This window comes from Chrysemys picta, chromosome 8 (genome assembly GCF_011386835.1).
Source record: "Chrysemys picta bellii isolate R12L10 chromosome 8, ASM1138683v2, whole genome shotgun sequence".
NCBI lineage: Eukaryota > Metazoa > Chordata > Testudines > Emydidae > Chrysemys > Chrysemys picta.
Window position 1 is genome coordinate 62,621,897 of NC_088798.1, and position 18,577 is coordinate 62,640,473.

An 18,577-nucleotide genomic window follows, 5' to 3' on the forward strand; every position below is an offset into this window, starting at 1 on the left:
GTGGGCAGGGAAATGGAGGTTGACAAGATCTTACAGCAAGTCAGTGGCTAGGAACAGAACCTACATCCCCTGAGTCCTAGCCTGGCATGCTATCCACTGGACTGCATCAGTAACTGTTTCCCAGTGTGCTGCTTCAGATCTAGCCCATGCCTAAGCCCCTGGGTTATCCAGCCCCTTCCCTCTCCCAAACTCTGTGCCAAATGCATCCCAGTGTGACAGGATAACACACACTCGGCTCTGATCCAGGCCGATCTCTTATATATTATTTTAATTTATTTTTTTGCTTTTATTGTGAGTGAAAAAATAATTTAAACCGATTACATGTACAGGGGGAAAGGGTCTTGTTAGCGCTCTGATAAACTGCAGCGATTCCACAGCTGGCAAGGAGAGGGTCTGATGAGTCAATTCGTCTCTGTACAAATATTCCCACCTAAAAAGATCTGAGGGTTTATAAAGCCTCTCTCTTGATTACAAGTTGTCACAGTACAGGACAGGGGCAAGGAGACTGGGCAGGAGCTGATGTGGGTCCACGATATCCTAAACTGTCCTCTACTATCTCCCTCCCAGCGACAGGGTCAGGTGATCTGGAGTGGGGTCTCGAGCATCTCCATGAGAAAGGTGTCAATGGGCGTGTCCCCGATCAGCTTGAAGAAGAAGAGGTGCTCGAGGCATTTCAGCCCGATGGATCTCAGCGCCGGCAGCCGGAGGAGGAGTTTGGCAAATCTAGAAGAATATGCCATGGAATCACAGAAGTTAGAGATGGGAAAGGACTATTGTCATTATTATTCCAGTAGAGTGTAACCAAGATCAAGGCACCACTGTGCGGGGGCTGTACAAACTCACAGTAAGGGGCATCGTCTGCTCTGAAGAGCTTACAATCTAACATAGACAAGATATGTGAAAGAAAGGAAACAAAGAGGTGAAGCCTTTCCCCCAAGGTCAGTAGCAGAGCCAAGAACAGAATCCATGTCTCCCGATTCTCAGTCCAGTGCCCTATCCATTAGCTCACACTGCCTCTTCTACATGTACATCCCTGTCCAGCCATAGCATTGTATCCCTGTCAATGTGTCCCCCACACTGCTACCCAGAACTGAGCAAATAACTGATTTTTTTCCATTTCAGGGGGTGAACTGAAAAATCCGTGAGAAAAATTCAGTTAGATTCAAACAGAAACTGCTTTTTTTTTCAGTTTCTCTCTCCAAAATCAGTGTGTTTGTGTGTGTGGGGGGGGGGGGGGGGGGAAGAGAACGACACACCCAAAACAATACCTTTTTTTCAACCTGAAATGATTTTGTTGTTTTTCTTGGGTTTTTTTGTTTTGGGTGCTTTTCACCATTTTTTAAAATAGTGAAATTTCAAAATGAAATGCTATTTTGAACCAAAAAGTCAAAACAAAACATTTTGATTTTTCTTACATTTTTTTCAGCCAATACTATTTGCCGATTTTGACCTGAGTTTGCAAGGAGTTTCAGTGCCCCAAAAAATGCAATCTACTATTTGCCGAAAATATTTCACTACATGGTCTAGTGTTCTGTCCAGTCTAGTTTTAAATAAGACAGGGATTCTATGACGTCCCTTGGGAGATTATTTCACAAGATAAATACATCTGGAAGCTGTCTGATGCTCACCCTACATTTTCCTTCTCATAATTTCATCTCACAGTGGAAAAGCCTGTCACTTAATTCAGCTGCTAGTTCCTTTGCTCCTCTGTTTAATCTGATCAGAATCCCAGGGACTCAACTCATCTGTGTTAAAAGCACTACAAACCCCTCTCTTTATTTGGAATATTTTGGGCAAATTCCAGCAGCTGAGCAGGATACATGGGGACAGCTGGATGGTGGATCTTCTTTCTTGCCTGGTAAAAAACAGCATGTCTTTGGAGAACAAAAGGGGGAGAAATTTTTATCTTACATTTTCAAACCTCCAAGGCAAAAAAGAGTTTGGAGTCTCCGCCAGCGAGGGCTTGAACTAGTAATCTAGAGCTAAAACATGCCATTGAAATCATTGTTGAACTCTGTTTAAAAATGGATGGCCCCTAAAAAACCTTCATAGCCTATTATCATCCTCCTCTGCCCACACGCTTCCTTTATATTAGGGACCAAACACGGCCACATTTACAGCTGACTGACCTTTATCCATGTCCCACTTCCTGTCTGTAGCACACAAATCTGTAGCCAAAAATCGCAATGCTGGCAGCTTAAATGCGCCAGCATTTCTAGAAACTAGCCAGGAGAGGGTAGTGTTGTACAACCCAGGAGAACGAATTGCAATGGGCTCCTGTAGTGGTTTACATGAAAGCAAAGAGCCAAAGGCAAGAGGACAGTGCTCGTGTAGAGGACCAGAGATAGGATCAGGTGGGTTACAGAAATGTCTTCTTTCCTTGAACCAGCTATGATTTTTCATCAGAGAAACCACAAATATCAGCCAAAACAAGACTTTTTTTTGATTTTCAGCCAAAAATTCTCCAGTTTGGGGCTGAAATTTTGCTGAGACAAAGTCATTTTATTCTACTGAAAGCGTCGGTGGAATGGAACAATGTTTACTGTTCATCCAAATTTCCAGCAGGGAAAAAACATTTTCTAGCCAGCTCTCCACAGATTCCTGCACTCCTGTCAGAGGAGGAACAAAGAATTGCTTCGGAACTGCGATTGGTGCAAATCTCACTATTCCACACCCCCAGGGAGCGTGCCACATGTGTCTGCTAGAGACAGAGATGCAGCACTGTGCTATTCAATATTTACCTTCCAGGTTGTTCAGGGTACTTCTGCTTTGTATATGCTTCGAGAGTGGCATAGACCTTTTCTCGCAGGGACTCCACCTCAAAGGGACTGGACAAGCCCTTGGCATCTGGACCAGGGAGAAACCCAAAGCAAGAAGGAAATCATTACAGAGTTGACGTTTCATACTTTGTTTGGTTCACAGCTGAACAAGATGATCAATCACTAGAAAAGAGCTGGAGATAGCTCCTGTGAGCTGGCAGCAGTCTCTCCCCTCCGGCAGACTTTCTTCATTAACATTATCTGTCATATTATACAATGGCACCTAACAGCTTCCCCAGGGTGTTAGGTGTTGTACATACACATCGTTAGGGACAGTCTCTGAGTGTGCATTATGCTACAGTCTTTAATGATACGCTCTCATGCTGCCTCATTCCGCGCACAGGCTGGACAGAATCAAGGCTGTGTGTGAAAAACCGTAAATTGGATATTTCCTGACTTTCAAGTGCTTCCCTTTTGCACCCTAAATCAGGTTCTTTTTATGTAGATTTTAGCATATTTACATATATTTGTACAGGCACACACAAAGATAATATCTGTCTATCTATTCCCCACCACACTGAAATGATCTTAATGGGTTTGGGGATTGAACCTACCATTCTTTTCCATACAAAATAGCAGTTGCTCTGGAACATGAAGTGATCTGAAGTATGGCTGTAATTTCCAAAGTGATGAGCCCACCCCAGGCTGCCCTGTGCTGCTCTAATAGAGCCTGCAAGTGGACATAACTGGTCTCTGCAGGTAGCACAGTTGGTTCTGTTACAGGGTACCGAGATGGCCAAGGGAACAGAGGGCAACAATTCCAGCAGCACAGTACCCCAGCCACCACACTGGGGGGAGTACTGTGGTCTGATGGAGAAAGCACTGAACTGACAGCGATGAGAGCTGGCTTCCATACCTGGATCTGCAACCTTGGACAACTCTCTGTTTCTCCTCCTGTCTCTCTAGATTCTCAGCTCTGCCATGTGTACGCATACAGCACCTAGTGCAGTGGGACCCCACTCTAGGTTGGTGAGATATTGCACGAAAGAAAGGTAAGAGTGCTACCTACCAAATGCCCAGTACCCTGGCATGGAATTCGGCCTCCTCTTCCACAGCTACAGAATGTACGATATCATGGAAAGGTTCCTTTGTGAGCAATGCTTTGGATGCAGTACTGAGGTAGGGCACAAGCTAGGTTTCACCCAGAGCCAGAACATGTTCTTTGTCAATGATTAGTTCCAGGGTTGGATTACCCTTTTGTGGCCCCTCCCCCAACTCCACCCTGAGGCCCCACCCCCGCTTGATCTGTTCCCTCTGAGGCCCTGCCTGCCTGCTGCTCACATGAGGGGGGAGGGAAGAGGCAGAGAGGAGTGGGGCCTATGGTCCAGGCAACAACCCTCTTCTGGCACCCTGGCACCATTGTAAACCTGGTAATGATTAGTTCTTTTTCTTTACAGATTCAGTGAAGGTGGATGTAGCTCATAAGGCTACTACAGCGATTCATTGATACTGAGATTTAAGCACATTCTTTCCAGGCACCTGGTAACCTAGGACACAACATTTTTCCGGATTTTCAGGACTAGATGCTTGTTTTTGTCAGCAGTCCAAGGAACTAACTGGTAGCAACTTGCAGGGGGGGGTGACATGAGATGTGTTCTTTACAATACAGGGGTTAAAAAGCCAGCTTCTGCGCGACCACTGGAGCTAGCAAACAGGAGTTTAGAGCGGCAGATACACATAATAAACATACTGTAAGGTTAGGCCAATGCCCATCCCCCAAAACAAAACAAATCCCTGCAAGAGTACAAAGACTGCAGGGAGACATCCAGCAGCATTGTGGGCTATCCAGTGTATTGCGCTGAATTCAGCAGGTATGATATCTGCCTTGTGGGCAGGTGGTGTGTGTGTGCATTCGGTGCAAGCAGCTCATGGCCCTCAGAGACTGAGTACAGGCTCTGGAGACCAGAGTGGTTGAACTGGAGGAGCTGAGGAAGACAGATAGGTACACAAAGGAGACTTTCAGGGTCACAGTAGAATGGTCCTACCCCCCAGTCTGACAGTCTCTGTGCTGTTGAGGAGGATGAAAGTCTTGGGGAAGGAGAACATAAAGGTGGAGCAAAGAGAAATAATCCCATAGTTGGGACCCTCCTTTCAGGTGATGTCATGGTATCCTCTTGCACTGAGTATATCCCTCTGAGGGAGGGGACCCCTGTTATGTCCCGATTTGATAGGGACAGTCCCAATTTTTGGGTCTTTTCCTTATATAGGCTCCTATTACCCCACACCTCCTGTCCCGATTTTTCACACTTGCTATCTGGTCACTCTAGTAATGGGGGTATTTTATTATTAGAAATATCGATAGTTCAGTTTGTGATGACCAGGAGAACCGCACAATGAATTGCCTGCTGGGTTTGGATTGTGCTCATGTCTGTATGTATACTGATCTTTTAACCAATACTCACTCTCTTTTCTTTAATAAATTTTAGTTTAGTTAATAAGAATTGGCTATAAGCGTGTATTTGGGTAAGATTTGAAATATTCATTAACATGGGAGGTAATGTGTCCAATCCTTTGGGATTGGTAGAACTTTTTTATATGATAAATAAGATTTTCAGTAATCCTCATCATATTTGACTTGGGTGTCTGGGTGGAGGCCTAAGGCTGGGTTACTTTATGGGAAATGTATTGTTAGCTTCTGGGTAACCAGTGAGGTATTATAGAAGCTGTTTTGTGCTGGTTTGGTAAATCTAAGTATTGGAATATCCACCAGCTTTGGGACTTGTCTGCCCCATTCTTTGCAGTTCACCCTAATTGAGTGACCTCAGTTGGCTCCCCTGGGACTCCATCACACCTGTCCATGACTTTTACTAAAAATACCCATGACTAAATCTTAGCCTTAGCTCACAAATCTATCAGAATTCTTTGAGGGGGTCAAGAAACATGTGGCCAAGGATGATCCAGTGGATATAGTGTACTTGGATGATCAGAAAGCCTTTGACAAGGTTCCTCACCAAAGCCTCTTAAGCAAAGTACACAGTCATGGGATAAGAGGGAAGGTCCTCTCATGGATCAGTAACACTCACTTTTGTCAAGCCATATTAGGGCTTACATCTCTTGGAGGTTGCAGCAGCCAGATGGCAACGTGATCTCAACATGCTCTAAAGAAATCAGAGCAGTAGCATATGCACCATATTTAGCCACTAGAGGGTGACATATTCCTATACCCTTGAGAGAGTCTGATCTTCCTCCTAGTAGATGGTAATGGTGAAAGCACACCTTGTGGTGGGACACACTCACAGACACAGCATAGTATGGATGACCATAACAATAAGATGCATACTAATCCAGAAAGCATCTCCCCTGGATGTTGCTGAATGCCAATAAGAATTATTTGAGGGTGGTACCTGAAAGAACCTTGAAGCATCCATTATCACCAAGACTTACCTGGGTTAAACAGGACAATGGCTCGCAGGCATCCCAGCTCAGACTTATCCATCTGCATGTCTTTCATTTTAGACACTAATTCTGTCAGAACTCTGCACATCGGACACACAAGGAAACAGACAGAGACCGTATGGATGGCAAGGTCTGCATCTAGCATTAAATGCAACACCATGGTGATCTAGGGTGGAATGCTCCATAGATCAGCGCTGTCAAAGCATTCAGATGACTCTTGTGAGATTACAGATTTATTGGCATAACCATTCTCTAGGCTGGTGCATTCAGGCATGGCCCAGCTGTGGGGTCTGCATTAGCAGCAGCTGAATAGGAGCCTAAGAAACATGGTGATCTAGCTTGGAATGGAAGCTGCTATCATCTTTATTATAGGGGCGACCATGGAGATGACATGGGGGCAATGCTGCGTACGTGGCTTGTGAAACACCTGGGGACAAAGGCCCAGTGTCAAGGGGAGATGTTAGCAGGAATACGTGGCAGGTCTCCCTTAGGCGTGACCTTGCACGGAGGGGAACTGATGTCACTCTAGCTGATGGCAGAGAAATGGAGGCAATACCTGTCGAAAATGGAGCCCACGCCGGCACTGTGCGCGCTGCTGCGGTGCACATGTAAGCCTGTGGCGAGCAGGATGCCGTCTTGCACGGTCACCGAGCGATGGGAGAATGAGGCAATGAGCAGCTCATTCCAACCTGCAAGAGCAAGAGACAGGTGCATGTGCGATGCCAGCAGCTCCCCACTGAAACACAGGGCACTGTCCCTTTAAATCAGGGCTGCATGCAGGGACCAGTGCAGGCTCCATTACAGCAGCCTCTTTGCAGAGATGTAATGGGAGAGGTGTCTTCGGCCCCATGGCATCTTGGGAAATCCCAGCCCTCCCGTGTTATTAACAAAGGGCTGACAGGGAGTCTGGGGGCAGGCAGAGAGGGGGACTGTGAGGAGTAGGCTGCTGGAACATGTGGGGGGCTGGAGACTATGGGGGAGCCCTGAGGGAGAATGTGAGGCCAGGAGGCTGACAGAGAGGAGTTGGGAGGGACGGACAGGAGTGTGATAAGGAGATTCTCCACCCCCAGGGCTTAGGAGAGGACTAGAAGGGCAGCTCCCTCCAGGGTCGGCTCTGGCTTTTTTGCCGCCCCAGGCAAAAAAGCCTCTGGCCGTCTCCCGGTGGGGAGCGCAGCAGGGGAGGGTGCCAAGCCTGGCCACAGCCCTGCTCTCCTCAGCCGGCCGGAGTGCCGGGGGAGGGCGGCCCCACTCTTCCCGGCCAGCCGGAGCGCCAGGGGGAGGGCGGCGAGCCCAGCCGCAGCTCCGCTCTCCCCGGCAGCTGGAGCGCCGGGGGGAGGGCGGAGAGCCCGGCCGGGGCCCCGCTCTCCCCGACCGGCCGGAGCACCGGGGGAGGGCGGCCCCGCTCTCCCCGACTGGCCGGAGCGCCAGGAGGAGGGCGGCAAGCCCGGCCGGGGCCCCGCTCTCCCCGACCGGCCGGAGCGCCGGGGGAGGGCAGCAAGCCCGCTGCGGCTTCGCTCTCTACGGGTAAGCGCTGCCCCCCTCCAGGTGCCGCCCCAAGCACATGCTTGGTAGGCTGGTGCCTGGAGCCGGCCCTGGCTCCCTCATGCCGGGGCAGGGGAGGGCAAGCAGAGCCCCCTCTGAGCAGCCAGCGTTTCTGCGCACACAGGTAGGGATGAACTGGACCCTGAAAATGAAGATAGTAGGCATCTCCCGAGAGGCGCACGACCCAGAAACCAGGTGAAACCAATGGCTTTCAGGTTGACTGGGCGGGGGGAATCTGACTCATGATTTCTGAGCCCAACGGCTGGCGAAAGGACAGCCAGGAGGGGACAGGGGCAGGTTTCCCAACAGCCCAGAAAACACAGAAGAAGCAACAACAAAAAATGTTTGGAAAAAAAAGTCTGCTTCTTCCTAAAATCGTGTCCCTACAATTTTCTCTTATCCTTGTACTAGAAGCTGTTTTTTCGTACAGGGGAAGGACACATTCCGTAGCTCCATTAGCCAAACAAAATACACTTTAATGAACAAGGAAAGAGAAGGACTGAGCCATATTCTGTTAGCAGCCAGTCTTGCCCAGATGACATTAGTAAGTTACTGGGGCCCAATCCAAAGCCCCTTGAAATCAATGGGAAGACTCCAATGGGCTTTGGATCAGACCCTTTGCACACCCCTTTAGCACCTCACAATACCTGCACCACTAGCCCCAAGGCTGGTGGTTTATTGCTAAGGCCCAGTTTTCCAAGCTCTGCCAGTTTGGCTCATGGCACAATTAAAGACCTCCTGTTTTATTATGGACCTTGCAACATTGCTATGTAGCACCAATACATGAGGCCACTGACACTAGAACATGTCACCATGGTGTTTGGTGCTGCGTCTTACCACAATTATTTTGTTCCCCAGGACAAAGCCATTAGGTGGCAGCCCAAGGATATCATTGTGACATACTAAAGCACCCCAAGGGGCCAAAAATCAGCAGACATCTCCAAGGTGCTGTAGGAAGAAACGAAGGAATAATACAAGATTCAGATAAACAGCAGCATTTGGGGATGCTGGGAACCAAAGAATTTTACCTGCCCGCAGAAGAATCACTTGGTCTTCCAGTGTCAGCTCTGAGAAGTGGGGGATTCGCTTGGCCCATTCAACTAAGGTGAAGAGCTGCTTGTCCGCTGCATGGCATATATTGGTGACAGGGTCATTTGTCTAAGGAAGGAAAGATATAAAGAAAGAGAATGTGCCACTGAGAATTTCAGCAAATCAGTGACAATAATCTTGTTCCCTGCAGCCAATATTGTGTCAGGTTAATATTACTCAGAATCACCATCCAGATGATCAAATCCTTTGCCAGCTACAATTCAAAATGTGCGTTTAACATTCTGGTTTATTACTAGGCTTGGCAGAATGAGATTTATATTTTTTATAATTTTGACTCATAATGGTTTATTTGTAAGCATTTTTAATTATTTTTATCTATTTAAATTTTCACAGTTGCAGTAAATTATGGGGCATCAGACAATGGGGGACTTAGACAATAATTATTTAATATAGTCGACATTGATATAAAAAGCTAAAGCTTTATAACTGTTAAAACACAAATTGTCAACATCACATGTCAAAACATACTATGCAAATATCCTTAAATGAAACTCTAAAGTTTTCAAGCAGCTTTTTCCTTCCTTTGCCGATCTGAAATTTTGATCATCGATGGAAATATTTTTTCATCAGTCTGTGTGTGTGTGTACGGCAAAATTAACCTTTATTGACTTTGATAAAAATTGAATCCTTCCAAGCCTCTTTATTACCTACCCTTCTCGGGTGCCAGTTCAAATCCAGCCAAAGTTAGTAGCTGATTACAAACGGTTCCCTGTTTGTTCAGTGTCCTAGTTCTCACTATACCGTCCACATCACCCCACCATTGGCAGTCCTGGCCAGTGGCTAAACAAGTTCAACAGTCCTGTTCTACTCAGAAAAATGAGTTAATGAAATCAGACATCTTTCATCCAAATTCCACCCGCCATCTCACAGATGCCAATTTAACAGAACACCTGTGCTCCAGACACTGCAGTGCCCAGACCAGCAGGGCACACCAGAGCACGGTAGACTTCAAGATCGGCCTTACTCATTATTAAACGTCGAGTTGGTTGAAAAAACAGGGAAAAAAATTCACACCTGTGGTTTGCGACTTTCTTTCCACGTGATTTTTTGTAAATAGCTGGTCGATGACTGTTGATGGTTCTGTAAAAACTTTCTTGGAAAATTTCTACCATTTTTTTTTAAATCAGGATTCAAATTTTTAATGAAAACTTCCATTGAGAAACTTTAATTTTTGGCCAGTCCTACTAAACAGTCTGTCAGCCACAGCAACTCACTAATGGCCATTGGAAAGTGACTCTGCTGCAGATCCCGGAATTAGTTAACAATCATGTTGCTTTGATCTGGAGCTGCCACAAACAAGACGCCCGTCTCACTCCCAGCAGTGGTTCCTTCCTGGATATATAGCCCCATCAATCAGTTACCTGCTGTCGGTTGTAAATACAGGGTAGAACGTTGCCATCACAAGGTGCAAGTGGCTTCATTGAACCTGATCCACATGCAAAGGCCTGACTTAAGCAGACACTTACCGAGTTCTCAGCATTCACGTCGCTGTACGATTCCGTCTTTGGTTCAACAGCCAGTTCAGCTTCTAAAATCCTCTCCACAGGCATATCCTCATTGCCATTGCTCGTGGACTCGGCTTCATTCTCGCTGCGCTCTCGGCTTCTCTGTCTCTCCTCTTGCACAGCTGGAACACAGAACAGTCCTCTGTACCATACGGGAGCTTGGGAATGTTTCCCATCTTTCTAACTGAGCAACAGCAGGGGGACTGATCCCTCGGATAATACCCCGCCCACTACTGAAGAGCTTGGTGAGGAGGATAGGAAACAAAACAGAGGCAGCAAGATGCAAGTCTCCATTGACATAGTAATACTGGAAGCAGACTTTATGGGCCTGATTGATCATTACCACACACCTTGTGTCATCAGGGTGGTGAAGCACTGGAATGGGTTACCTAGGGAGGTGGTGGAATCTCCTTCCTTAGAGGTTTTTAAGGTCAGGCTTGACAAAGCCCTGGCTGGGATGATTTAGTTGGGAATTGGTCCTGCTTTGAGCAGGGGGTTTGACTAGATGACCTCCTGAGGTCCCTTCCAACCCTGATATTCTATGATTCTATGATCATTAACACCAGTGCAACACAACTGCAAAATATGACCATTCGTACAAGGGTGATGTGTTATACCTGCCTGGCAGTGGGTTTAGAATGACTGTGAAATGTGCCGGGCACCACTCAATCGAACTCTTTTGGTGAACAGAACCAGGAGAGGTTTTAATTTGGCAAGCCTGCGTCATGTCCGGATTTGGTTTTGCAAACCCCAAGCCAGGCGTGATTTGAACAAAAGGCCCACTTTTATCTGAAACCTCAAAGTTGTTGGGGGTTGTGAGGATACGGGAGAGTTCAGCTAAATGACTCTCGCTTGGGGCCATCGCTGTTCACTAGAACGTTGCATTGGAAAAGCAGCCCACAAAAGTCACAGAGAAGCAGTTGTTCGAGAAGTGACATGCTGTTATTCCTGCGGGGTAGTATGAGAGCAGCAGCCAGCAACCCTCCATGGAGCAAAAGCAAAAGAGGATGCATTTGCAAATGTCAAGGATCCAATGGGGAAGTTTGTCAGGGCAGCTGCCTCAGTTGGTTGCAGTACGTCAGGCACTTGGAATCCATCATTTAAAAGAGTGCGGCTCAGCCTTTAGCAGTCAAAGAGCAACTTGGTCACTGAATAGACCCTGGGGAAGTACAAGAGAGTGAAGCAGGTTGAGACTGCAACCCACAAACGTACGTTATGTGTTTACTGTAGCTCAGCAAACAATACACTCATCAAACCTGCCAAGTAAAGGTGACAGCATGAGCTAAGCAACACAGCATCAGCGGCTAAATTAAGTGAAAAGTGCTAATACAGATTCAACCCGCCTGTCTACGTGTCTCTCTTTCTGGATTTAAATTGCCACACCTGCCATTACACACTGATTTACACAACAGCTAAGGATGAGCCCCAATACTGAACAACCCAGAGCTTTAGAGAAGAGCAGATCCAGGTTCAAATTTTGCTCATGGCCTCTCTCTCTAGTAAGCTGCACTGAACATCCCTGAAATTTGGGGCCTTAGCTCCAAAATGTGTGATGCAGGGAGACCCTCTGCTAGGACCAGTGTCATCCAGATTGGAAATGCGGTGTACATTTTTAACGCTGAGAGTAATTTACCACTGGGACAATTTACTGAGGGTTGTGGTGGATTCTCCATCACTAGCAATTTTAAAATCAAGATTGGATGTTTTTTCTAAAAGATCTGCTCTAGGATATTGCGGGGGCAGGTCTCTGGCCTGTGTTACACAGGTGGTCAGACCAGATGATCACAATGGCCCCTGCTGGCCTTGGAATCTATAAATGAAACTGACAGAAAATGGGAAAATTTATTTCTAGATAATTATATCATCTCACAAACATTGTACTGAGTGAGCATTAGCACGGACAGCAGCGGTTCTCAAACGGCTCCCCAGCGATCCCATTCACAGGGCCACCAGAAATCCCAGGAGTAACTGCCAAGGAGAAGGTGGGGCTTGTGAAGAAGAGTGGGAAAGGAGGTGCTCCATGAATGTCCATCTTATGAAAAATGAATTCCATCTCTCAGTTGAGGGCAACTGCACATGTATTTCCCCCTAGTGGTTCAGCAAGGGAACCCACTCTCAGGTTTCTGGCTCCTTTGGCTGTCAGCTCTCTTGGGCAGAGACACACATCTCACTCCCTCCTGATTAGGGTATGTCCAGGCTGAACTACTCTGTGAATTCAACCAACAAAGACAGGCTTCCTCTACAGACCTACTCGCCTTCTCTTGTGGGGTCTGATAACAGTGTAATGCCACAGATATAAGTTACTCCCACCGCACTTCCTATGCATGTCTATTTTATTCTTAACATAAAAGTACCACAGAATCCAAACATGGGAAGTGGGGGTTCTCTTTTCTGATATTTCCCCACCCCACTGTAGGAAATGCTAAGAGATGGGCTTCCCAAGGACTATCACAGAGTCTGGTCTGTTTCTACGGTTGTCACTCAGTGTTAATTTCCATCACATCTGTCCTGATGCATCAGCTCTAAACATGGCTTAAACCTGACACCACGTGGTCCGGTGTGTCAGGAAAGATCTCCTTGGAAGCATCTGAAGGTCTCCCTGTGTGTAAAGGGAAATGTTGCCCAAGGATATTTCCAATAAAGTGCCTGATAATGGATGACCCTCAAAACGTTCATTGGACCAGGATGGTTTTGAAAAATACCTGAAAAAATCTGGGTGCTCAGCCAAGCATTATTCAAACTCTTTGCCTCTCCTGGGTCTGCATAATTGGGCTGGGAATTATATGAGAGATGTCTTTCTGAGATAACCCTTTTCCATCTCAGCTGAACATTCAGAAATGCACAAATATTTTTATTAAAGGCATTTTTAAAATCAAATGTATGAAATCTTTTAAAAAATCTTTAAAGCTAGATATTCATAGGGTGACCAGATGTCCCGATTTTATAGGGACAGTCCCGATTTTTGGGTCTTTTTCTTATATAGGCTCCAATTACCCCCCACCCCCTGTCCTGATTTTTCACACTTGCTGTCTGGTCACCCTAGATATTCAGCCTGTGTAAATTGACATAATTACAATGAGGATGGCGATGGAAAACCTATGGTCTAAGATTTGGCGAAAGATTGAGGCAAAAGTTTGCTTCAGTTCTTATTTATCCAAATCAGTTCTATCTTAGATATTTAGATGACCCTCATCCGCACAGTACCTGAGCACCTCACAATCTTTAATGTACTTTTTCTCCCAACACCCATTATATTATATTCCTGTTTTACAGACAGACAGACTGACTTGCCCAACTAAAGTATTTCTCTTGAGCAGTCTAATCTCAATGTCCGTTGGGCAGGGACACGAGCGCCTTTACTCTAAAGGAGAATGACATAATAGGTGTGACATAAAACAATGTTAATGATAATTAAATGGTGCCCTGGCTTTGATTTTGATGTGTGTGCACTGGAAGATGAGATCTTTTCACACGTGACCCTGTAGGCAGTTGTAGCAAGAGCATCGGTGTGGGGCGGAGCAGGGCTGGGCTGGAGATCTGGGTAGCTGTCATGTTATGACCAGATTTTTATGTTAACATACCACATTTTTCTGCGCAATTACTTTTCTGCAGAGATGAGGGTAATGAGGAGATTTCCTGCAATGGGCTTTAGTGAGGTCCCCTCCAGCACCCATGGGCGAGGTGGTGATGCATAGTACCCATTCCTCACCCCTTTTAGGGGGAACAAATGAGATGTAACCGCTAATCTGCATGGCATGGGTTCCAACAGAAGTGGTGCTGTCACTTGGAATCAGCTCTGCCCTGACCTGCTCCTATGCATAATTGGCAGGTGTGCTAGCTAATCACATGGCTCTGGCATGCCGGAGCCCACATCCATGAATAGCCATGGGATGGTAAAACTGGTTTCAGAAAAGCTTGATTCTGCTGGCTTTCCCTTTTCTGGCTGAAGGTGGGTCAATGGACTCAAGATCCTCCCTTTAACCCAGCAGGAGGGGAGTCCTGGAATGAGGGGCTACATGAGTAACTGGAGCAGCCCGAGGAATGAGAGTGTAAGGTCCAGCTGGTATAAACCAGCATAACTCCTCTGTAGCCAATGGAGCTCCAGGCTCCCCAAGTAGCTGAGTAGGAATAAAAGCCCTCTCTCAGCTCTCCGCCTTGCTCTGAAACAATCTGTGGCTCGCTTTGTTTTTTATTCCCGTGTGATTTTGCACTCCTGGGTTCATGCACCAAGGTACCATGAAAAAGCCCATTCTCATGGCATTTCTCACCCAACCAGGAAGAGGAAGGACATGAAGGTTCACTAGAAAGTCTGTTCTCGTGAGATCTGTAATCAGCTGCGGAGGCCTAGGAGGTTAGCCAGCTAGGAAGTAATTCTGGCCCTGTCGACATTAATGGCAAAACTCTCATTCACCTCAATAAGGTCTATCTATCTAAAATGCTTATATGGCCCTTGTCACCAGAGTATCTGAACGCCTCTATCTCTAATGTATTTATCTCTACAACATCCCTGTGCAGTTGGGCAGTACTGTTTTCCCCACTGTACAGATGGGAAACTGAGGCACAGAGTGATCAAGGGCTTGTGTACACAGGGAAATTTACCAGCATAATTATACTGCCATAGTTATACTGGTATAACTGGCATAATGCCCTCTGTGGATATTCCTATTCCAGAATAGTGGTATAATTGTACTGGTAAATTTCCCCTAGACAAGAAGCTAGCGGCTTGCCCTGGGGCACACAGAATGGCTCTGGTGGAGCAAGAATGGAACCACAGTCTAACTGCCCAGGCCACAACTCTAACCATTGAACCATCCTTCCTCACTCAGGTCAAGCTTTCACTCCTGATGTGCTGTGATTGCTGCTTATTACTCTAGTCGTAATGGTCTCCCTCTTCCCTTGTGCTTCCCCCCATCTGCTTGCTTGGCCCATCCACCTGTGGTCCTAGATTGTAAACTCTCTGGAGCAGGGCCATGTGTACCCAGCGGCTAGCACAGCGGGGCCCCGACTCCTGAGAGAATTTGGGAAAGGTTCTGATCAGCTTCTGATCTTTTGGATGCTTGGCCAAACTCTGACCTTCCTGAGGTTCACCCATCAATATCTTCCAGTTCTGCTAGGCAGCGCTTGCCTCTGTCTCATGGGAAGCTGCCGTTGCCCCGTGAACACCGACACTTTGGGATCCCGTATTCAACTTCTTCCTGTCCTGTAAGTCCTGGAACCTGTCTGAAGCCCCAGTGACTATTGCAGCAAACCCCCGGCAATCTCACAGATCCTCCAGAGGGTCCTTCTCATGCTGTCTGTGGAGTTTATTCCTGCTGTTGGCATTATAATTACTTTAAAAGAAAGCAGCAGCAATTTCTAACTCCTTGAAATCACTTGGCACCTGGCTGGTGCGGAGAGCTGTGCTTGGAATTAGGTTTTGGTTCACAACTGGCAGCGTAACCTCCCGCTGGCAGTGGCTGCACTAAGCCGCTGAGACAGAGCATCATTAATCACCCGGCAACTAGAGGAGTGGCCTAAAGATAGAGGGCAAAGCTCCAGTTCAGCCTTACCTTCTGTCTGGCTCTAAGGCCACCTCGTCAAGGGCTAGATTGTCCCTCCCCTTGCAGAGGAAAGTAGGGCGAGAGCGGGGACTCTTCTGTGTGCTCCCTTGTGCTAGCTCAGCTGGCTACACTGATTTTCAGCACCGGCATCCTCCAGCCTAAAGAATCACAGGGGGTACTAGAGAGAGGAGGTGGTCAGGGGTGTGGGCCTGCCCTCACATGCAGCAGGCTGCATCCATGCCCCAGCCTCTCACTTACCATGACAACAGCTGCAATACCACATGTGGCCCTGAAGGAGGCACTACCGAGCAGCCCTGCCTGCCACAGGGAGGATAACAACAGGTTTGAAATGCCCAGGATTGTACGGCACCCACCTACTTGTGTGGTGTTGTATAAATACCAGCTGGCTCTGTCTTTTCCCTACACCAGGAGACACTTGTGAAGCTGGCTGGCTGTTCATGCCTACTTTAAAAGGGAATAAATGCTTCTGAAGGTGAGGGTGGAGGACAAATCTCCTTTGAAAGGAGAGTCACTGGAGCAGAACTCTGCTCTGGCGGCTCCGCAGAGCTGGGGAAGTGCATGCGGACTCAGTCGCTTTGCTGAAGTGGAAGGATGCTGCTCCTGAGCTATTTTTGCATCCCCAAGTATCTCCAGACACGCGCTCTGGGCTGGAGAAGAAAGGGAGTCCTTTGAAACTATAGCAACAGGGTTCTCACCAAAAACAATGGAAAGGGACAAGGAGAACAACGTGCAGGCTCTCACGGGGTCAGATCTCAGCTGGACTGAGCTGTATGGCTCATTGCCTCGTTCCAGCTGGAAGGGGCTCAGCTCGGTGCTCTGACGGCAGCTATTTTTGTAGATAGAGCATGAAGAGTCATCAGACATTTGTGCTCTCAGTGTGGAGAAGTAGGAAAGGGCAGCATGTTCCTTTCGCCCCGTGCTCAGACGCCCAACAGTCTGCAACCGCCATTTGCTTTGAGTGTGCAGCAGAGAGTAACCGTACATACGTGTGAGCACAAATACAACCCCGTTAGCTTTGCAGGTAAGGGCCTCATCCCCAAATTGCACCTGTACAAGGCTGCAATGCTGGCTGAAAGGACATTGCGACTGGCTAAGGGCCTGATCCAAAGCCCAGTGAAGTCTATGGGAATCTTTGCACTGACTTCAATGGGCTTTGGATCAAGCTCTCTATTAACATTCCTGACTCATGGCCAGATTGTGCCCAGCTGCCTGTATGGCCGTGCAAGGGTGGAGAAGCAGGTGCATGAATTCTCCTCCGTCTTGCGCTCCTGCCCAGCGCCCTAGCCCAGTGGTTCCAGCCCTGCTTGGGGCACAGGGGCTGCTCCCTCCTAGCTCTGCCTGCAGCACAAGGCTCCCCCTGAGGAAGAGAGAAGGGAGGGCTGGCTCAGCACACATGGGGAAGGGATGTGGCACCTCCTGGAGGGGTGGAGCAATGGCCACACTGCCCCTGCACAAACCTGCGGCTGGTCTAGCTGCACCTCCCTTTACAGGGCTTGCATGAGACACAGCCACCATCACTGCACCCACTGGCTGCCTGCTTCTCTCCGTAACTGCTCCAATCAGCCGCGGGACACTCACTAATCTCCCAGATGGCCTGGCTGGGTAACTCCCTGCCCCAATCACTCAGCGCCCTGCAGCTGGATTTCTGTTTTGCACATTTCCCCTTTCCTGCCTATTTGAGCTGGTCTTTGCATAATTAATTCCCCGTCTAATTACTTGATTAACTCACCTCATAATTAATTTGTTCCTTAGTCGATCATGCCCCGTATTAGCGAAGCTCTGCCTGCCTGCCTGATTCTGCATAACTGATTTTCAGCCTGCTTGATTGACAGGAAGCCACCGCTTCATGGTTTCTCTACCTAAGTGATTGGTGCTGAGTCATAGGGGCGATGAACCAATCTGAGCAATGTCCACAATGCCCCTAACTCTCTCATCCTCTGTTGCACTGCCCACTTCTCCTCCCACCCTCTTCCCAGCTTTACTCCTCCCTTGGGTCCTATCTCCCCGTCCCATTCCCCTTCCCTACCACTCCCCATCCCACCTCCACACCCTCCTTCACCTTCGGTATCGCCTGACTCAGCCTCGCTGCCCCCTCCAGTCGTTCCCACCTCTCACATGCTTTTCCTCTGCCCCACTGGTGCCTGCCTTGACATCCTCACCCGCATCCCCGCCTCCCTCCATCCCTCCTGCCCCCTCTGGAACGCTCGTTCCAACTCAGATGAGATCAGAGTCACCCATGAGCTTTTCATCTCGTGCTCCTTGGTACTTGCCGAAGCCCTGCAGCCAGGGTCTCCAGCCATGACCCCTCCTTTTCTCACATCCCAAGTTGCCCTCCAAGAACGGTGGGCTTCTCTCCCAATCATGATATTCTAACCCCTTCCCACTCCTCCTCATCTGAACTCCATTGGACTCTCCTTCCCCACCCCCAGTTCTTTCCCACCACTTAGCTCTTCCCCTCCCCTCCTCACAATCTCCCTCAGTGACCACACCCTCCATGATGCTGTCCCATCTGACCCCTTAGCCCACCTGCCTCCTCATCTTGTGACCGTCCACATGGATTACCTTCCCCCCTCCCTAAAATGGTCCCTCCTGACCTTGTCCTCATTAAACACCACTCCCTCCCTCTCTGATAATGAGAACCAGG

General features: G+C 47.9%; 1 protein-coding gene across 6 annotated transcripts in view; it reads right to left on the minus strand.

The window, feature by feature from the left end:
• Positions 1–260: 260 nt before the first annotated feature.
• RXRG (retinoid X receptor gamma) overlaps positions 261–18,577 on the minus strand; it is a 103,403-nt gene continuing 85,086 nt past the window's right edge. For all 6 annotated transcript variants that reach the window (XM_024110094.3, XM_065554583.1, XM_042851416.2 and 3 more), the window contains exons 5-10: positions 10,334–10,494; positions 8,786–8,915; positions 6,772–6,904; positions 6,204–6,295; positions 2,742–2,847; positions 261–723 (exon numbers count right to left, since the gene is read on the minus strand). In XM_024110094.3, coding sequence (XP_023965862.1) covers positions 576–723; positions 2,742–2,847; positions 6,204–6,295; positions 6,772–6,904; positions 8,786–8,915; positions 10,334–10,494 — 770 coding nt within the window. In that variant the 3' untranslated portion in view covers positions 261–575. The remainder of the gene's footprint in view (positions 724–2,741; positions 2,848–6,203; positions 6,296–6,771; positions 6,905–8,785; positions 8,916–10,333; positions 10,495–18,577) is intronic.